The sequence below is a fragment of the Thermobia domestica genome, unplaced genomic scaffold (assembly GCF_964235325.1).
Source record: "Thermobia domestica unplaced genomic scaffold, izTheDome1.hap1.1 HAP1_SCAFFOLD_812, whole genome shotgun sequence".
In the NCBI taxonomy this organism is placed as follows: Eukaryota; Metazoa; Arthropoda; class Insecta; order Zygentoma; family Lepismatidae; genus Thermobia; species Thermobia domestica.
The window spans coordinates 15,814-35,197 of NW_027656522.1; the positions used below are offsets into that span (position 1 = coordinate 15,814).

General features: G+C 35.8%; 1 protein-coding gene across 1 annotated transcript in view; it reads right to left on the reverse strand.

Annotated features, from left to right (window-relative positions):
- Positions 1-19,384, reverse strand: part of LOC145677363 (uncharacterized) — a 38,215-nt gene that overhangs the window by 13,399 nt on the left and 5,432 nt on the right. Inside the window, exon 2 of the mRNA XM_081747883.1 lies at positions 6,817-7,061. Within this exon, the coding sequence (XP_081604009.1) occupies positions 6,817-7,061 (245 nt within the window). The remainder of the gene's footprint in view (positions 1-6,816; positions 7,062-19,384) is intronic.

A 19,384-nucleotide genomic window follows, 5' to 3' on the forward strand; every position in this document is an offset into this window, starting at 1 on the left:
TCTCAAAAACGACCAAGACAATTTTGATCGCATTTCAGAAATAAATGTTTCATTAACAATCCAATTAATATAATACAATTCATCAACTACAAAAGTGCCCACAAAGAATAGTTTGCTCTTGGGGATGAGCTTTTCAGAAGTTTTCTCAAAAACTGCTCAGTTGATTTTGTTCTTATTTCACAAATAAATATTTCATTGCCGATTCTATAATGCGGCACAAACTATTTTGCATGAAAAAGTTCACAAGGTTGTTTACTCTTGGGGGTGAGTTCTTTACGGACGATTTCTCAACAACAACTTATACATTTTTGTTCATATTTCAGAAATAAACATTTCTCTAACAACGCTACAGTTTCTCATGAAAATTTCCTGCGTAGGTAATGTGTTCTCGGGGATAAAGTTTGCCGAAAATGCCTATTATAACTTCAGTCATAGTTTCCGTAATAACAATAGAGTGGTAAGATTCAGCTTAAGAAGTGAGACCGAGACATTTTTTGTGGTAGCACGTACCTTCTATTGTCTAACATTCCCAGCTGGCTACACAGATTTAGCTTATCAATTATTTTCCTATAATTGCTTTCTTGTATAGGATAAATTAGCTGCAGTTTAACCGTTATTAATGAAAGATATTTTTCAGTATTGGCAACCGTCTATCAAGGGATAAGAAGCTCTCGTCATGTTCCAAATCTGAGAATAAGAAACAAAAATAATTTAATTTGCTTTCTGTATGCGTAGTGTCGAGTATCATTCCCATTGGGAATAGTTGCTCCCTCGAATACAAACCCGAGTAATGGTTTCAAATCCCACTTTAAACAGCAGATCCCGTTTCTAATAGTCTCAAAGAGTAAGAGACGTTAACTTCAATTAGACCAAGCCCAAGGAAATAATTAGAAGAATAAAATATCAACTGTTTCAGTGTTCTATTAAGGATCTTCTCTATAGCCCTCGCAATCTTTTTTCGTTTCTTTGTAAATAACTCCACAAGAACACACAATTTAATCATTTTTTAAAAAATTGGGCCATTTAATACTTACAAAATACTTACAAAGTACCAAGATAATATAAAACAAGATCTTTAGGAGTAGAATGCAGTAATCCCGGTAGAATTAGTTTGGGACACCAAATGGGATCCAATAGCGTTTTCTTTCTGTGGTGATTAACTATTGGGTTTCTTAAGTCATAGAGCGAATGAGGGTTCCTTAAGATTCAGAGTATGTTCACAATAATAAAAAAAATGGTTTAATGGCTGTATGCAAATTTGATGGTATTTGTCATAGGTTTCATCCAATATTTACTTTTTTAGAGTAAATTGTATGATAAGAAGCCATGAACAATACACGGAAAAGCACTAGGTTGATTGGCTGGTTTGTCGTTTACTGTCCCTTTCAGCACTGAGATTATACGACATATGGATCTAGAGCTCCCACTGGGCATAATTTCCTTATTGGAAATGGAAGTCGGATGTTCTACATCGAAGGTGCGTGCGCTAACCATATAACCACGAGGTAACACATAATAACAGTAGAAAATCGTATTACCCGTTGTACTCTGGAATTTATTGTCGAATGCAAATTCGATAGAAAATATGTAAATTTACACGAATAATGTAAAATCGGAACATGACATAACATTGCTTATTTTTCAACAAAAAATCCTTTCCAAAATTTCAATATTTTAATTAGTATGATATAAGAAGCAGGAAACTACTCAGTAATTGGTATGAAAGATCTTACTGTACGTTTCTTAATGTAGAAAATATGTAGTGATAAAATAGTTAATAGAATCCAACTGATTATCTAAAATTCTGAGTCAAGTATATAAGTTAAGTCTAAGCAATTTGTCTAGTGACACACACTTTACTTTGGAGATTGACTAATTCTAATAGCATAATTGAATTATATATTCTATATTTGTCGCTATGGAAGCAGCACAAACGTAAGACTCACACTCTATAAATGTAAATAAAAATATTTAAGTCGTGGTACAGAAATGATCGTTCAAGAAAATAAACAAAATTTAAATTAATATAATTTCTAATTTAAGATTATATTGATTAATGTACCACGCATGACTTGCAATTGTACATCGTGGTTTCTAACGAAAGGAGAGCACCGCGTGTAAATTCATTCTAATAGGACTCACGTGACAATGTAGTTGGAATTGCTTTCTAGGCTGTCTGCCAACATTATTTCATTCAAGTCAGTTTCCTCACAGAAGCTTTTATCTATTTAAAGAAATAATTCGAAAAAAAAAAGATATTAACATTTTTTCTTTATCAAAACTCCATATTAATTATCCGATTTATTTTTATCATGTCACTATTTTTACATCCGAGAGTCCATAATACAAATCAGAATACATTCTTACAATGACGGACAAACTGAAAATCTAAATTTTGAAGACTTTTAAATGTTTCATTACCCGTATATAAGAAAAAATTAATATCCATCGAGGTTAATGTCATATCAAGGCACAAAAATAAGTAATAAATAAATAAAATTAAAGTTAAAATTATGGAAGAAATGAAAGAATATTTGTGAAGAAATATTCCAAGTTATAATTAAAATGTACTTCGAAATATTAGTAGGAAAGTAATCATACTGACTCTGAGTATTACAGCTATTAACGTTTGTTCTTACATAAATATTGGATTAAAATATTAAAGGGTAGACGAGAGTTTTCATAGACTATTAGGAATCAAATTTCTCAACTTTCGTATCTATGACCATTTTTATTCCGTCAGTTATGAGCCATGACATTCCTCGGCGATCATACTATCTGAGGAAGTGGAAAAGGAAGGAAATGGCCTGGAATCTGAACGTTAGGTGCTATTCCGGCATTTGCCTTGTGTGAATACGATGGAAAACTCAGGAAAAATCTCACTCAGGATGACAGGCCTGTAAAGGCTTTTACACTTTCATGACCGAGTGTCCCCACTGGGAATCGAATCTGGGATCACTTGCACCGAAGGTGAGAGCATCAGCGATAATGCTACACTGGGACAATTTATAGTATAGTCATGTGTAAGAAAAAAGAATTAAATATAATTTCTTTTCGCAATGAGTGTAGTAAATGGTGCATAGACAAGGAAGTGCAGTAACCATTGCCAAGAGAAAATGCAACAATTAATTGGTGACTTTTGATTTGCTGCTACCAAAAATTGACAAAAAAAATTGAAAGTACAAAATGATTAAGAAGACACAATTATATATAATAAAATAATAATTCAAGATTTCGCGGGGAAAGCCCGTCAAGTCCAAAAAGTGAAAGTGTAAAGGAGATAGCTTTACAAGGGTTTTTCTTCATCCGATTTTCTTCAAACTTGGCACATATATACTAGACCGGAATAAATCGACACGTATTTTTTTGTTTATTTCGGAAAATAGGGTAAAGGGGGCAAGAAAGGATCCCCTTGATTTAAAGGGACAGTTTAAAGAAACTTAACTTTTCCATGCAAAAATGACTTCAAAGTAGGAAATACGGGTTTTGTCGTTTTTGCGAGAAAAAGCTTGCAAGGGGCAATGGCCCGCTTTGAAATGACAAAGGACTTCGCACAATCCTTACGGAAATTGGATTTCGGTGAAATTGTTTAAAACCGTGATATGTTGTAGATATTGTGTTCCTGGGAAAAAATCTCAATGGGCACAACCACAAAATCATTGATCGTTTGGCACTACAGGGGCCACTTTTTTGAAAAGAACCGAAGACGACATTCTGTATTTCGGTAAAAATGACTGAAGCCGTGATATGTTGTAGATATTGTGATAGTGAGAAAAATCTTAATGGGCATAACCACCAAGCATTGACCGTTTGGCCACTACGAAGCTACTTTTTTGAAAACAGCCGAAGATAACGAAATTCTGGATTACGGTAAAAATGACTAAAACCGTGATATGTTGTAGATATTGTGATCCAGAGAAAAAGTTTCAATAGGCACAATCACCAATCACTGATCGTTTGGCCACTTCAGGGCCACATTTTTGAAAACAGCAGAAGGTAACATTATTCTGGATTTCGGCGGAATATCTTGAAACCGTAATGTGTTGGAGATATTGTGATCCTGAGAAAAAGTTTCAATTTACACAACAATCCATCACTGACCGTTTGGCCACTACAGGACAACATTTTTTTAAAAAAAAGAGCGGAAGGTAACGGTATTTTGGATTTCGGTGGAATTTCTTGAAACCGTGATATGTTATAGATATCGTAACCCTGAAAAAAGTCTCAACAGGCGTAGCTACCAATCAATGACTGTTTAGTCATTACAGTGCCACTTTAAAAAACAGAATGTAACGGTATTCTGGATTTCAGTGGAATTGCTTGAAACCGTGATATGATGTAGATATTGTGATCCTGAGAAAAAGTCTCAAGAGGAACAACCACCAATCACTGACCGTTTGGCCACTATAGGGCCACTTTTTTCAAACGAACAGGAGGTAACGGCATTTTGGATTTCGGTGGAATTGCTTGAAACCGTGATATGTTATAGATATCGTAATCCTAAAAAAAAAAAGTATCAACAGGCGTAGCTACCAATCAATGACCGTTTGGCCACTACAGGGCCACTTAAAAAAAACAGAATGTAACGATATTCTGGATTTCGGTGGAATTGTTTGAAACCGTGATATGATGTAGATATTGTGATCCTGAGAAAAAGTCTCAAGAGGAACAACCACCAATCACTGACCGTTTGGCCACTATAGGGCCACTTTTTTCAAACGAGCAGGAGGTAACGGTATTCTGAATTTCGGTGGAATTGCTTGAAACTGTGATATGTTGAAAATATTGTGATCCTGAGAAAAAGTCTCAATGAACACAACCGCCTATCAGTAACCATTTGGCAACTACAGGACTACATTTTTTTTAAAACAGCAGAAGGTAAGAATACTTTGGAATTTTGATAGAATTGTATGAAACCCTGAAAAGTCCTATCCCACAACCTGGAAAAGGGATGGGGAGAGTATCGGCCAATATCATTTAAGCAGAGACAAGATTCAGATGTTCATCTTGCGGGACAAAGGAAAACAATGGAAAGCCTAGACCATTTTTCTCAGGATCACGACATCTATAACATATCAGTTGCATTCATTTATAACGAAATCAAAAATATCGTTATGCCCGGCTGTTTTAAAAAATCTGGACCTCTAGTGGCCAAAGGGTCATAATTCGATGGTTGTGTCCATTAAGACTTTTTCTCGTAATGAGAAGATCTTCAACATATCTCAGTTTTACTCAATTTTACCGAAATCTAGAACATCATTATACTCGGCTGCTTTCAAAAAAGTGGCCTCGTAGTGGCCAAACGGTCAGTGATTAGTGGTTGTACCCATTAAGACCTTTTCTCAGGATCACAATATCTAACAACATATCACAGTTTCAGTCATTTTCACCGAAATCAAGAACATCACTATCTTCGGTTGCTTTCAAAACAGTGGCATCGTAGTGGCCAGACGGTCAGTGAGTGGTAGTAGTGCCCATTAAGACTTCTCCTCAGGGTCACAATATCTACAACATATTACGGTTTCAAGATATTCCACCAAAATGAAGAATAACATTACCTTCAGCTGTTTTCAAAAAAGCGACCCTGCAATGGCCAAACGGTGAGTGATTGGTGGTTGGGCCTATTGAAACTTTTTCTCAGGATAACAACATCTACAACATATCACGTCTTTAGTCATTTTTACCGTAATCAAGAATGTCGTTACCTTCGGTTTTTTTTAAGTGGCCCTGTAGTGGACAAACGATTAGCGATTTGTGATTGTGTCCATTGAGACTTTTTCTCAGGAATACAATACCTACAACATATCACGGTTTCAAGCAATTCCACCGAAATCCAATTTCCGTAAGAATTGTGCGGATTCCTTTGTCATTTCGAAGGGGGCCATTGACCCTTGCAACCCTTTTCTCGCAAAAATGACAAAATCCGTATTTCCTACTTTGAAGTCATCTTTGCATCGACAGAGTTAAGTTTCTTTAAAGTGGCCCTTTTAATCAAGGGGACCCTTTTTTTAAAAAAGGTCCCTTTGCCCCTTTAATTTATTTTCCGAAATAAACAAAAAATACGTGTCGATTTATTTTCGGTTTAGTATATGTATGCTAAGTTTGAAGAAAATCGGATGACGAGAAACTCTTCTTAAGCTATTTCCTTTACATTTTCACTTTTTGGACTTGACTGGTTTTTGCCCCAAAGTCTTCAATTCCTCTGTTAACGCGCGTCCTTATGCGAGAACGTCAAGGTATTTCTTTGTTACATATCCGAGTACATCGAACCTAAAATGCTATTTGTGTGGTCACATACAGAATAAAATTACGAAAGTTTACTACTATTACTGCAAATTAATGCTGTCATCCATTTCGGACATTTTAAAAGCACATAGCTTCTAATGTATTGAAATTTCTTTTCTTACCAATAGTATGAAACGTTGTAAATAGTTGTAAATTTCCATAACAGTTCTCCAAGTGGATTTGCATACAGCCAAAAGTACTTTGGTCAAGTTTAACAAAAAGTCCAAAATAAGCCCCTTGAAAACAGCTCTTACATATAATGATTGCTTTTGATTGTAGCACAGCAAAAATTCAGGTAGCACAGCAACAAAAGCTGCTTCTCTTATTTGTGTACCAAAAAAATCTCGGTAAGGTGAGTGTGGGGGGCGCCGAATTCTACTTCGCTCCGGGCGCCGAAATCTCTAGTTACAGCTCTTTGTATATTTACCTTTATATCTCCCATATGCACAATTTATAATAGACGTCACAAATATAATTATTACTTGACCATAATGACTCAATGAATATCATACCAATAAATATGATACCAACCTTTAGAGCCTGAAGATCAGAGCGCACGTGATCAATACGAAATTTTGAGAGTCCCAATACTTGGACATTGCTAAATGTCATCTTTGCTACAGAGAAAGAGTGTTTCATATCAGGAATCTTCATGGGATCAGGCACAGGAGCACCAGGAATTCCCACGGGATCATCTTGTTTATAATGTTCTATAACAGCCTTCACTTGATCACTAATGGCTTCCTCGGCCTCTCGACGCTTCCTGGGTTCTGCATCTAGGATCCGGGAAAAGAAATAGAAATCAAGTTAACACAAAAATAGCAACTAAAATATATGATTTACTTGTATTTATGCATATATTTTGTTTTTGTGTGTACAGCAATATAGTGCACCAACATTGTCCTATAGTTTTATTATTTTCAATTTTTTTTATAAATTGCAAGATCCTTTTAGAATAAATTGCCATGGAATGATGTTACTCCAATAGACACATGACACATATCATAAACATTCACATAGTCTCATCGTAAATTGACATATTGAAAATTTCTGAACTATTATGCCAAAGACATGAATAAATTTTCAGATTGAACTAGGAACGTAGTCATTAAACCAGTAATTGAGTTGCATTTCACAATGTGAAACTACTATAGGATTCCGAACTATGGCAGTTCAATACTCAAACTTCAAGTGGTACGTTTGTAACTACTCGTAGCAATAGATTAATAAAAATCAAAGATAGAACCTGTTTCTCGGACGCCGGATCCATATCAGAAAGCCATTACTCGCTATGCTTTAGTGATTTTGTTCAATGGTGGAAAAGATTGCAAACGGAAAACGTTAATTTGAACCACTTCTTGCTTGAATAAATCGCTAAGCAAGGAGATAGAACTTCTCCTGCTCTACGAAAATCAGTATTAAAACCGGAAATAACAGCAAATATTAACCACTTCCGATTTTGGTAGAGTGTAGCGGGTTGTCATCTTGAAAATGTCACTTGCTTCCAGGAAACCGCTTCATGCCACCCAATACCATTTTTGTTCAATGGAGGTACATGTTTATACCGGAAATGGTTAATTTGAACCACTTCGGATTTGAATATAGGGTTAGTGGAGGAAATGGAACCTATTCTTGGGGAACTGAATTCATTACAAAAAAAACTGCATCTCAAAATCTCTGTCAGTTTTTGTTATTCGGAAATTAGTATTGAAACCGGAAGTAATAGTAAATTTAAACCACTTCCGATTTTGGTAGCATGTTGTGAATAGTTATATGTTGCCTTGAAACACAGAGTTGTTTGCAGAAATCACTTCGCGCTATCTATTACCGTTCCCGTTCTATAGCAGTACATTTTGAAACCGGAAATGGCTAATTGGAACCACTTCCAGTTTGAAAACAGGGTTAAGGAATAAGATGGAACCTAGTTCTGGGAACCGGAATCGATTGCAGAAAATCGCATCTCAAAATCTCTTACTGATATTGCTGCATGGGAAATCGGTATTGAAACCGAAAGTAATAGTAAATTTGAACTACTTTCGATTCCAGTAAAGTGTTGTAAATAGTTATGATATGTTGTATTCAGATACTGAAATCATTTGTAAGAAAACCGCTTCGCGCTACTTGTTACCGTTTCCATTTTATAGTGGTAATAGTCAGGCCCGTATCCACGGGGAACAAGGGTGCCGGCCCTCCCCTAAATTTTTACTGTCCCTCCTAAATTTTTAACAGAAGGCTTGCAAAAAATCTCGATTAATTCTGTGTAAACTAAACACTAAGAATAAAATACAATATAATACAATATAAAAGAGATTATTCCAAGAATTTTTCCATTTTAACTATTTGACGAACACTTCTAAACATATTTTAAAGGAGTTAAAGTTTATCAGTCATTTCGAATTTCGATATGAAATGACACAATACATATTGAAGCAAGTTTTCCAAAAAGAAGGAATATGTTCATAATACTTCACGCCACAGTTGTAATAGCGATCTGGGAGGTAGGAGACGAAGTGTGAAGCGCTTACTGCAAGCGAAATCATAAAAGCAGGAGCAGGAACAAAGCGTTTATCTTTTGTCGATTGCAGTAACGGCGGTAGGTAATTGTTATTCTATTGAGTAGTTCTAGTACATACATGCATTGCAAAATCCTCGTCAACAGCAAACCTCATATTAATTGTGAAACAATTAGTTGTGAAGTAAATTAAGAGCTCCGAGTTCCGTTAAAGGCGACTGATTTTAGTAAATTATTGTGGTGTGATATGTAAAACAAGAATTGTGGTGGAACATTCACCGAAAAAGTAATGGTTGCAAAGACTTTCATATGTTTGTTCTCGTAGAAGAATAAAGTCAAGCTAAATTACCTTAATTAGATGAGTAACTGAGCAAGTGAACATATTTAACGTTTAAGTTTAAGGATTAAATTCCTGGTTGTGGAGCCAGGATTAGTAAAAATTTGCAAGATTTAGAGGAGAAATTAAGCAGCAGAATGTTTTGTATTATACTTGGAGTGGGAGATCCCGTGGAAGTAGCTAGTTTTCATATAAAAACGTTGTAAATTGGAACTCTTAGTCGCGTACGCCTAATAATGTTGTAATTCAACATGAAAGAACCAGTGATGCTTTTACTCGATACCAGATGGGTGTAGCGTTTTACTTGCATTGAGAAAAATCCGTTCTCCGGACAGTGGTATATTGTACAAATATACGGAATCCTCTTGCTTACTACAAAAATCAGAAGGAGCATACGTTATCCATATGCTACATAGGCACTGCCCTTAGATGTTACATCATGCCGTTGCAGGATGTCTGATGTATAACAGTCTTCCATATGTATGTTACCTTCGTCAGCTATATGTTACATACGTCCATTTGTATGTGAGATCCTGGCCGCCTATATTGTTTCGTACGGAAAGTATGTATAGATGGAACACTTATACAGAAAGTATAAAACATGCGTTTTCAGTTATACTCTTGCTGTACGTTAAGTCCGAAAACAACAGGATTTACAAATGTAACATACGATAATACGTACGCCACATAAATTTTTCTCTCAGTGTAGCTTTGAATAACATTATAGTACTTTTTTTTAGCTGTTTTGGTATGTGTCTTCTTGGTATAGTGTGCAGGTGGTGCATTTATATAAAACGAGTTTAATTTAAGATTTTAAACAAGAACTTACTATAAATATTTTTTTAAAATAATACAACTGTAATTGTAAACAAGGGAAGTATTTCAAAGTTACCCGTCCACCTAATTTTCAAAAAAATCATAATAAAATCTACAATCATCAGTTTCTACTTAAACTTTACTCATTTTATGTTCTGTTACGTTACCTCGAGGGTGCGAGTATGGGGGGGAGGAATCACAATTACATATGGAAATCCATTATTAACCTACAGGTGAGACTGGCAGGCCGCGCGGAGCACGGTTGTGGGCAGTTAATGGGGAATGCGGAGTTGAGAGGGAAGAACGAGCGAAGCGAGAAGCCGAAGTAAGATGACGCACTACTAGGTTACTTAGGTTAGGTTGTACTTCCCACTTACCTTAGTACTTAGGTTTATAGAGCTGTCCTATCTTAAGCAGAAAATCGCGAACGATTGTTGGTGGTCTTTGTTCTTTCATTCATTAACCTGTGAATTTTACACATATTCAAAAGATTAACCTCATTATCAACATCATGTTTTACAAATGTTAGTATTGTCGATTCACATCCAGCGCAAAGACCCTGTACACTTGCAGTCATGTTTACTCGAAAATTATCCACAATCCAACCGTCCTGAACCTAGAGTTAAGTAGTTCTCTCTACTTGCGAATTAGTCCCGTCTTTATAACTGCTTATCATAAGATATTACACACAAATTACGCTTTACTTACATGTTATCAAGCACACAAATTTTGATAAAAACGGATGGACAACTTCGCAAGTTAACCCTAAACAAGAGCCTAAGTAAAGTTTAATTTCATCATTTCACAGTAGATCATCTCTCGTTATGGTTCTTAATGTTAGTATTACATGCGGGACTATTAAAACAGATATATATTTTAATTCTAATTCGTGTAGTTAGTAATACCTATTTAATAAAATTTACGTCTTTTTCATGTAGATTACAGAATGTTAACTTAATGTGTGTGTGTAGAGAGGGATAATAGAATTATTTAGAAGCAAAATACTTAAACATTCAAGAGCAGATATGATGAATTGCTGATGTTACTGTCTGATCAACTATAATATGTTTGGCACGCCCCCCCCCCCTAACTTCTACCGGGCACGCTCTACATTTTTGGGCTAGCTACGGGCCTGGTAACAGTTGAAACCGAAAATGGCTCATTTGAACCAATTACGTATTGAATAGAGGGTAAAAAGATAAGAGAGAATCTATTTCTGGGACGCTGAATCTATTTAAAAAAAAACACATCTCGTTATCTTTTACCATATTTGCTCTGATACCTATCGACAGATGGACGGACGTACAAAACCCTTCTATAAGACTCCGACACTTATGCACAGCATAGTTTGGAACTCTAATCAGAATGAAAATGAAATCTTCCATTTTAGCATCCACTATTATGCCCTTAGGCTAAGGGAGGCGGATGATTAAGGCAAATGAATGATAATAGAAGAATTGGTGGAAGAAGAATGTGGGAGGAAACATGATTACGCACTGACCCATGGTTCTCAAGAAAACCTACGGACCCACAAACTTACTTAGCCTGAGATCGAAGCAGAAACCTGACACATCATTTGTAAGCACTCTAAATACATGGGGTCGGAAAGAATATTAATGTGGAAAGATTTTCCAATTGAAATGTTTGCTTTATTAGAAAATATGATATGCATAAGTGTCGGAAGTATCACAGAATGGCTTTGTCCGTACGTTAGTCCGTACGTCTGTCGACAGATCTCAGAGCAAAAATGGTAAGAGATATCGAGAACTGGTTAAAATTAGCCATTTCCAGTGTCAACGTTTATAGATATAGAATGAAAACGGTAACAGATAGCGAAAAGTGGTGTCTTGGAAAAGATACAGCTTCTCAAGACAACATATCATAACTATCCCCAACATTCTACGAAAGTGGCTCAAATTTACTATTACTTCCGGTTTCAACACTGATTTCCGTAGAAAAAAACAGTAAAATACACCGAAAGCGGCTTTTTGCAATCGATTCAGTGTCCCAATAATAGGTTCTATCTTCTCCCTTACTCCTCTATTCAAACTAGTGATGCGCACAGAAACCGGTTTTTTCTGTTTCCGGTTTCCAGGAAAACAGAAACCGGCTTCTGAAAATTTTCAAAAACCTGTTTTCTCCTAAACCGGTTATCGGTTTTCTCCAAAACTGGTTCTATTTCTGACCAGAACAGTGTTTCCTTATTCTCCGGAAACTGATTCCGTTTCCACAGAAATAGATTTGTGATTTCGGTGAAAACCGAACCGGATTTCTGAGAAAACAGAACCTATTTTGGTGAAAACCGAAACCGGTTTCTGCGAAAAGCCGAATCGGCTTTGAAGAAAACCGAAACCGGTTTCGGTGAAAAACCAAACCGGTTTTTGGGAAAACAGAAACCGGTTTTGGAGAAAATCAAAATGTCGGTTTTTCGAGTTTCGGTTTTCTAGAACCCTGTTTCCGGTTTTATAAAAATCGGTTTTACCCATTCCTAATTCAAACTGGAAGTGGTTGAAATAAACTATTTTTGGTTTCAACCTTTATCACCACAGAACAAAAACGTAAGGAACAGCGAGTAACGGCTTTTTGATATGATTTTAGTGCCCGAAGAACAGGTTCTATCTTTCATCTTATTACTCTATTACAACCAGCACTTATACTTTTGCACTACTTCATGTTTGAGTATTGAATTCGCATAGTTTGCAAGTCTTAATTTCACACAGTGAAACGATTGTCACTTGTTAATTTTGTCATTGCCAGCTACACTTCCTTAATTGTTATTTTTTAGATAGCGCACATATCTGCATACTTTTGTAAGAAGCGAAACCATTGTGATAAATAGAAATTCATCTCACATTAATTATTCAGTGACTATTTATCACAGGAATTAATTACATATATACATTTAATTACTTGATTTGTGTTTATAAACAGAAAGTCATGAAGCAAAGATATTATTGTGTTAGTTTCGCGAAAGGTATACAGAGCTGCCTTGTAGTCATATCGTTAAGAAACTTCTCTTCGGTGCGGGAGACTCGATTTCGACTCTTGATGGGAGCTCATGTAGTTCAGGATTACGAAAAATGTAGGTCGGCATTTTATACAACCTCGGTGTTCAAAGGAACATTAAACTCCAACTCTTTTATTCAGGGATAAAACTCAGGGCAAAAGTGGGAGGACGCCGTTATTCCACTTCCAAAAAATAACTATGACGTCCTTCCACTCCCTAAAAAATTACAATGGGCAAAGATAGGCATGGAGACGGCATGACGTCATTCGTCCCTCTATTTTTTCAGATTCACTTTTACCACTGGTTTCATTGGAAGAGTTTGTATAAAGAATTCTAGTTCCATAGCAGTTTTTTAACCTGTAAACCAGGCGAGTATCCAGAATGTTTGTTAAGAGATGTCCAAGCTGTAAGGGGGAAGAGAACAATACTACAACCCACTATGTCTATGTAGTGTTGAATGCGTATAATTCTGCACCCGAAAAGACGATCTGTAATTGTAAAATATTTCCATATATATATTCAGTGAAAAAATATAGAAATAGATTGCTTTTATAAGAGAAAGAGTACAGATGAAGTGTAAGATCAAATTTTTGTGCTGAATCAATCATTTCCCTGTTAAACAAATATAGTTTTATTGAGAAAGTATACAAATGTATGTTCAATTATGAGGACGTTGTTTGGGGAGGTCCGGATCAGGTGGACCAGTCCCCCCAAAGGTTGAGTCTCTGCTGTAAACGTTATACCTGTAGAATAATTCACCATTTCAAGTTACAAGTTACAAAATTAATAGCTGTAATGTTTTAGTTGATTAGATGAATTATCGTTTTAATGTACTTGTTATTTCGACAGATACATTGTTCAGTGTTATTTTAAACTAAGAATGAGATGTAAGAAAGTAGTGAGCTTATTCATCAATCAGCCTAGTTTCTAAACAATAAAATGGGTTATACCATTATACACAGATAGTTGTTCTGACATAATATTGTTTACGAAATAGGATTCAAACGTGTAAATAAGTTGTTATCTGGTCAGTGATCCAAAGGGCATGAACATTGGTTCTATTATTGACGTAACATATTTCCCAGAAAATCATATGAGGAGATAGTAAAAGTCGTGAATCATTCATTTCATTGTCAGTAACAGGAAAATTTAACATTGAATATTTCCTTCTGATTTTATTTAATATGTTGCAATACTTGATAGTACTTAATATTCAAAAAAGGTTTTGTAAAGGAATATTCGATAATTATATGCTTATATCAACATAAAAAGACTGAATGTTTTGTATATGTATTTATTCTTCAAAAATGATGGATAGATTGCAGGTTTATATTGTTCACAAACATTATGTAGTGTATATCTTCAAATTAAGCAGGGGCCTATTTTTAAGCGAGTCACCACAACATACTAAAAAGAGTTGCTGACAAATTTAAGAATTTCAGAAGTCTACATCATTGAACTATGAAAGAAAAGTGATTATTTCTTTAAATCGATCCTCATTTGAATCACCTCGATCAGAAGAAATAACTGAATCATATGTTCGAATAGACTCAAAGGCATTCTTACTCACCATTCTGAATCATATGTTCGAAATGACCCAGACATTCTTATTCATCATTCAGAAACATGCTACTATGATCCTGTAAATTCTGTTTAATGAGACCACAGGATAATAGAGCCAAACGTAGTAAGACGTAGTGAACCTCTTCAGTCTTTACGTATAGTCTACATACAATTCACACCTTAACAACAACAACACATAAAAGGTTATTTTGAGATAAATTAATAATTTCATAGTAAAACAGCACTACAAAATAAAAATGTGAAAACCCAATAAAGCAATAATTAACATGTTAGTATTAGGATAAGTATATTTATGATATTTTGCAGTAAGATAAATTTGTGCTCAAATACTGCCATTAACTCAGGAATAACTTATGTTGATTACTACGTATATAGCTACTTGTAGTTCAGATTGCATTCAATAAGCCAGGTTTAGTAACTAAGCACTTGTTTGGGAAAATTTCAGAAAGAGTGTAGTTTACTCTTGGGAGTGAATTATTTACGAACGATTTTTTTAAAGGACTCAAGGAATTTTCTTTATATTTCATAGTAAATATTGCATGAACAAATGTACAATATGGTATAGATAAACCATTTTTCATTTTTAACAGTTTTATAAGAGGTAATTTACTTTTCTAAGTTCTTTTCGGGTGTTTTTTTTTTTCAAAACGGGCGATTTTGTTCATTTTCATAAATACAAGTGTCACTAACTACTCTATAATATGCCACAATTCACTATCCATGAAAAAATTCATAATGGTAGTTTACTCTTAACGGATGAGGTTTTTTTAATTTTATTTATTTTGCTATTTTCTCCAAAATTGTTGAGTTGATTTTGGCCTTATTCCATAAATAAGTATTTTATTAAAAGCGATCAACATAGTAGAAATTATTTTACATGAAAGAGCCCACAAGTGGTAGTTGACCATTGAGGGTAACAACTATTTATTCAATTTTGTTCATATTTCAAAAATATTATAAATGTTTTATTAATAAACCTATGTATAATACGGTGTAAGTAATTTTTCATGAAAACATTCACAAGAAATAATTTGCTCTTGGGAAAGAGTTCTCTTCGATATAAAGTTTTCAAAAAAAAAAAAAAAAAAAAAAATATATATATATATATATATATATATATATATATATATATATATATATATATATATATATATATATATATATATATTATAATTTTGTTTATGTTTCTTAAATAAATATTTCCGTAATAGCTATAATAGGATATGATTCAATTTAAGAAGTAAAAGCGAGAAAGCTCAGTGCGATGACCCATATCTTTCATTATATTCACTTGGTTGGATCGGTGTTCCTTTCAGCAGTGACGCTATTGGAGATAGATCTAAAAACTATAGATTAACTTGGGATCCGAATAAAATGAGTTACTACCGGGAATCAAACTCGAGTCTCCCATGCCAAAGACGCGAACGCTAACTATATAGCAACAAGAGTTCTCTAGAAATGTGAATCTGTGTACAAGTGAAAGGAATAAATAGTATCGTGATTATATTACTAGCTTAAATACCTGTCTTCGCATGAATGTTATGGAAAATGTTTGGTAGGTGTATTTGAAGATCTTTCCTTTCTCTCCCTTTCTCCCCCCATCTCGCCCCTTCTTAGGATATGTTGTAATTCGAAATGAAATTACGAGAAGCGTTCAATTTATAACCGGAATTTCTTTTCTTTCAGTTGCTGCTGTGCATAGCTTGGCGTCCGTGTCCCATCCTGTGATAGGTAGTAGTCCTGACACTTTTCTGAGACAACAGATAGTTGAAGAAATAGAGTTTCAGAGAGCGGCGATAGACAAGAGCAACAAGACTGATGGTGTGTAGTTGGCGGCAGGACCGACGAGAGGGTGGGGGACACAGAGCTTTTTCCTCGGGGGCCGGACCGCTGAGGGGCCCGGTAAATACAGAAAGTGTTATAACCCTTGTGCTAAAGAGAAAATTGCTGAAAATATTTTCCATATTTTCCATTTGACAGCCATCATCTACAGGAACTTGTATTAGAAGCAAGAAAACTTACTTTGGATGTCAAAGTAGACAATATCACAAGAAGCTGAAACATCGTTTAGTGCACTTGCAACATCAAATAATGTCCTTCGGTCATCGATGGCTCAACAAAGATTATCCGACTTCGAAACTCTCATAATGGAGTCTACTTTAACCCGTCAGCCAAATTGTAGTGGTATCATAGATACATTTGCTAGCAGGAAGGCAAGAAAGGCTGTTTTGTAAATTACTATGTGTAACTCTAATAATGTAATCAGTATATGTATTTAATGTTATTAGTATAATGTAACTAGTAAATATATGAAATATAGTTTGCCGGTTTTTATACTGGCCCAAATTATAACAACTCCGGGGCCCGAGTTGGCGGCCCCAATGGAGCAGTGCTGCATTATCAAATTCCTCGTGAAGGAAGGCGTGAAACCTGCTGAAATCTTCAGAAGGCGAAGAAACTCTCTCTCTCTCAGTAGCAAGTGTGCGAGTGGTATTCAAAATTCAAAGCAGGAAGAGAATCCGTTCTGAATGTGGTCCGTATTCCCCGCCGAGCTACTGCAGTCAACAAAACAAACATTCGTCGGGTGGAGCAGCTCATTCTGAGTAATCGACGCATCAGTGTAAGGAATTTGCGTTCGAAAACAAACACCAATATAGGAAGTGTGGGAACAATGTCCCACTAACACCTCCACTTCCGGAAAATCACTGCCAGATGTGTTCCAAAAAATGTTAACGTTCGACCAGAAGCAGAGTAGGGAAAACGTTTCGTCTCAGCATCTGCAGCGATGAAAAAGGACAGTAATTGATTCGCATGTTGTCTTCTCTATATAACAGAAAAAAGTAATTCCGATTATAACTTGAACGTCCCTCGTATAAAAACCCAGCTCGACCAAATTAACAACTATGTTGTAAGATGCATTTCGAACTGTTTAGTCATTTTCCAATGATGAGAAGGATAACGTCGATATCATTTTTATATACCGAGAAAATTACTATAGAGTTGTCCCTTTCCGCTTTTAAAAGCTAAATTTTCGAAAATGCAGGGACCCATAATCACTTACCGTATTTTTAACAATAAGGTTACATTCCAAGTTTCATCTCTATAACATGAGGGAATTAAAATATATTCTATTTTTAGCGTGCATTTTGAACACCTTTCACTCTTATGATGCATTTTAGTGAAAGTGAAAGAATAAAATCCGAGTTCGAGGTGTAGTAACTGTGTGCAAATACCAGGAATTATCAGAAACTAACATTACAAGGCCGATATTTCTGGAGTTTCATCTGTTATAGAGGAATGAGGAGTTTGCGGAAATTTTAATACATGGGAGTTGGCAAGTATGCGGAGTTTCAGCTACCCGCTACCTACGGCGCTAGTTGTAGGTAAACACAAATGGTGACTCGTTTGGAAAACTAGTCTCGCGAACAAGTCCGCTCAGTTATTCGATTTCTGTGGTCGAAACATGTAACCGCGTCTGAAATTCATAGGTAGCTGGTAGATGCAATCAGGAGGAAATGGCCAGGACTTCTGACCGAGAATGTCATTTTCCTTTACGGCAACGCACGCCCGCATACAGCCCAGAGGACCAGCGCTGTTGAAGCAGTTTCGTTGAGACATCATCGACTATCCTCCCTATAGCCCGGACCTCTCTCCAAGCGACTTTCACCTGTTCCCGCCTTTAAGGAGCACTTAGGAGTCCGTCGCTTTGCTTCAGACGAGAAGGTGAAACACTTCATGACAACGTCGCTGAACATATTTTTTTTACCAGGAAGGAATCTTCAAACATCCCACGATGCGATAAGTGCCTCAACAGATATGCCGAAAAATAACCTAATGTATGTACTATTTGTTCGCAGGCCCGTATCCAAGGGGTCTAGGGAGGCCGCCCCCCCCCCTAAATTTTTACTGGCCCTCTTTAAAATTTTCAGAGTAGGCTTGCAAATGAACTATAATATTTTTTTGATCGGGCCCCCTCTAACTTTCACCGGCCACCCCTACATTTTCGGGCTGGCTACGGCTTGTTTGTTGTCTATATTGGTTCTATGAAATAATATGTACACGTTTCGCTGCAGGCTTTGTGACCTTACTTTCTGATCATCCCTCGTATTTAATTCAAAAGACTTAGTCGTTTTATATATGTAAAAAAATATATTTCCTTATCCCTGCCATGTTTACATAGAGTGACCATACGCCAGGGGGGGCGATCGTTCCCCCAGAAGAGGAAACTTTTTTATTTTATATATAAATAAAATATATAGTTTAATTTTTGACGTTCTTAAAAGTAGCTCTAAGTAGCAGTATTACAACCCACCGCCCCCCCCCCCCCAGAAGTCCGTCCTGGATCCGCCCCTGCCATACGCCCCAATTAATTAGGACTGACAGTTTATATATACAACCCACTAAACTTCGGCTAGCTGGGTACTTCATTCCCCCCTCATTTGGTCAGCCTACAGCCTCGCACAGTGGCGCAACCAGGATTTTATTTCGGGAGGGGCCAAGACTACCTCATACAGTAGTTTGCAAACGATGTGCTGCACCGTCTGATATGAATAAAATTGAAGTTTGAATTCTCCCCACTACAAGAAATTTAGTTATCCCTATTATTAACATACTAAAAGACCTTAAAATATAAATTTAAATTCACAAATTCTCTGTTATTAACGGTTACAATTTTTAAAACTTGCACTCTAATTATTATTTTGTACATCTTTATTTTCACATGTAATTACGCACTCTTTACTAACATGTATTAATCTAAGAAATTAATTTACGAGTTTCACTGCGTTTTTCTTTTGCACAGAGCTCTGACTTAATTCAATATTCATTTAAACATTGATGTATT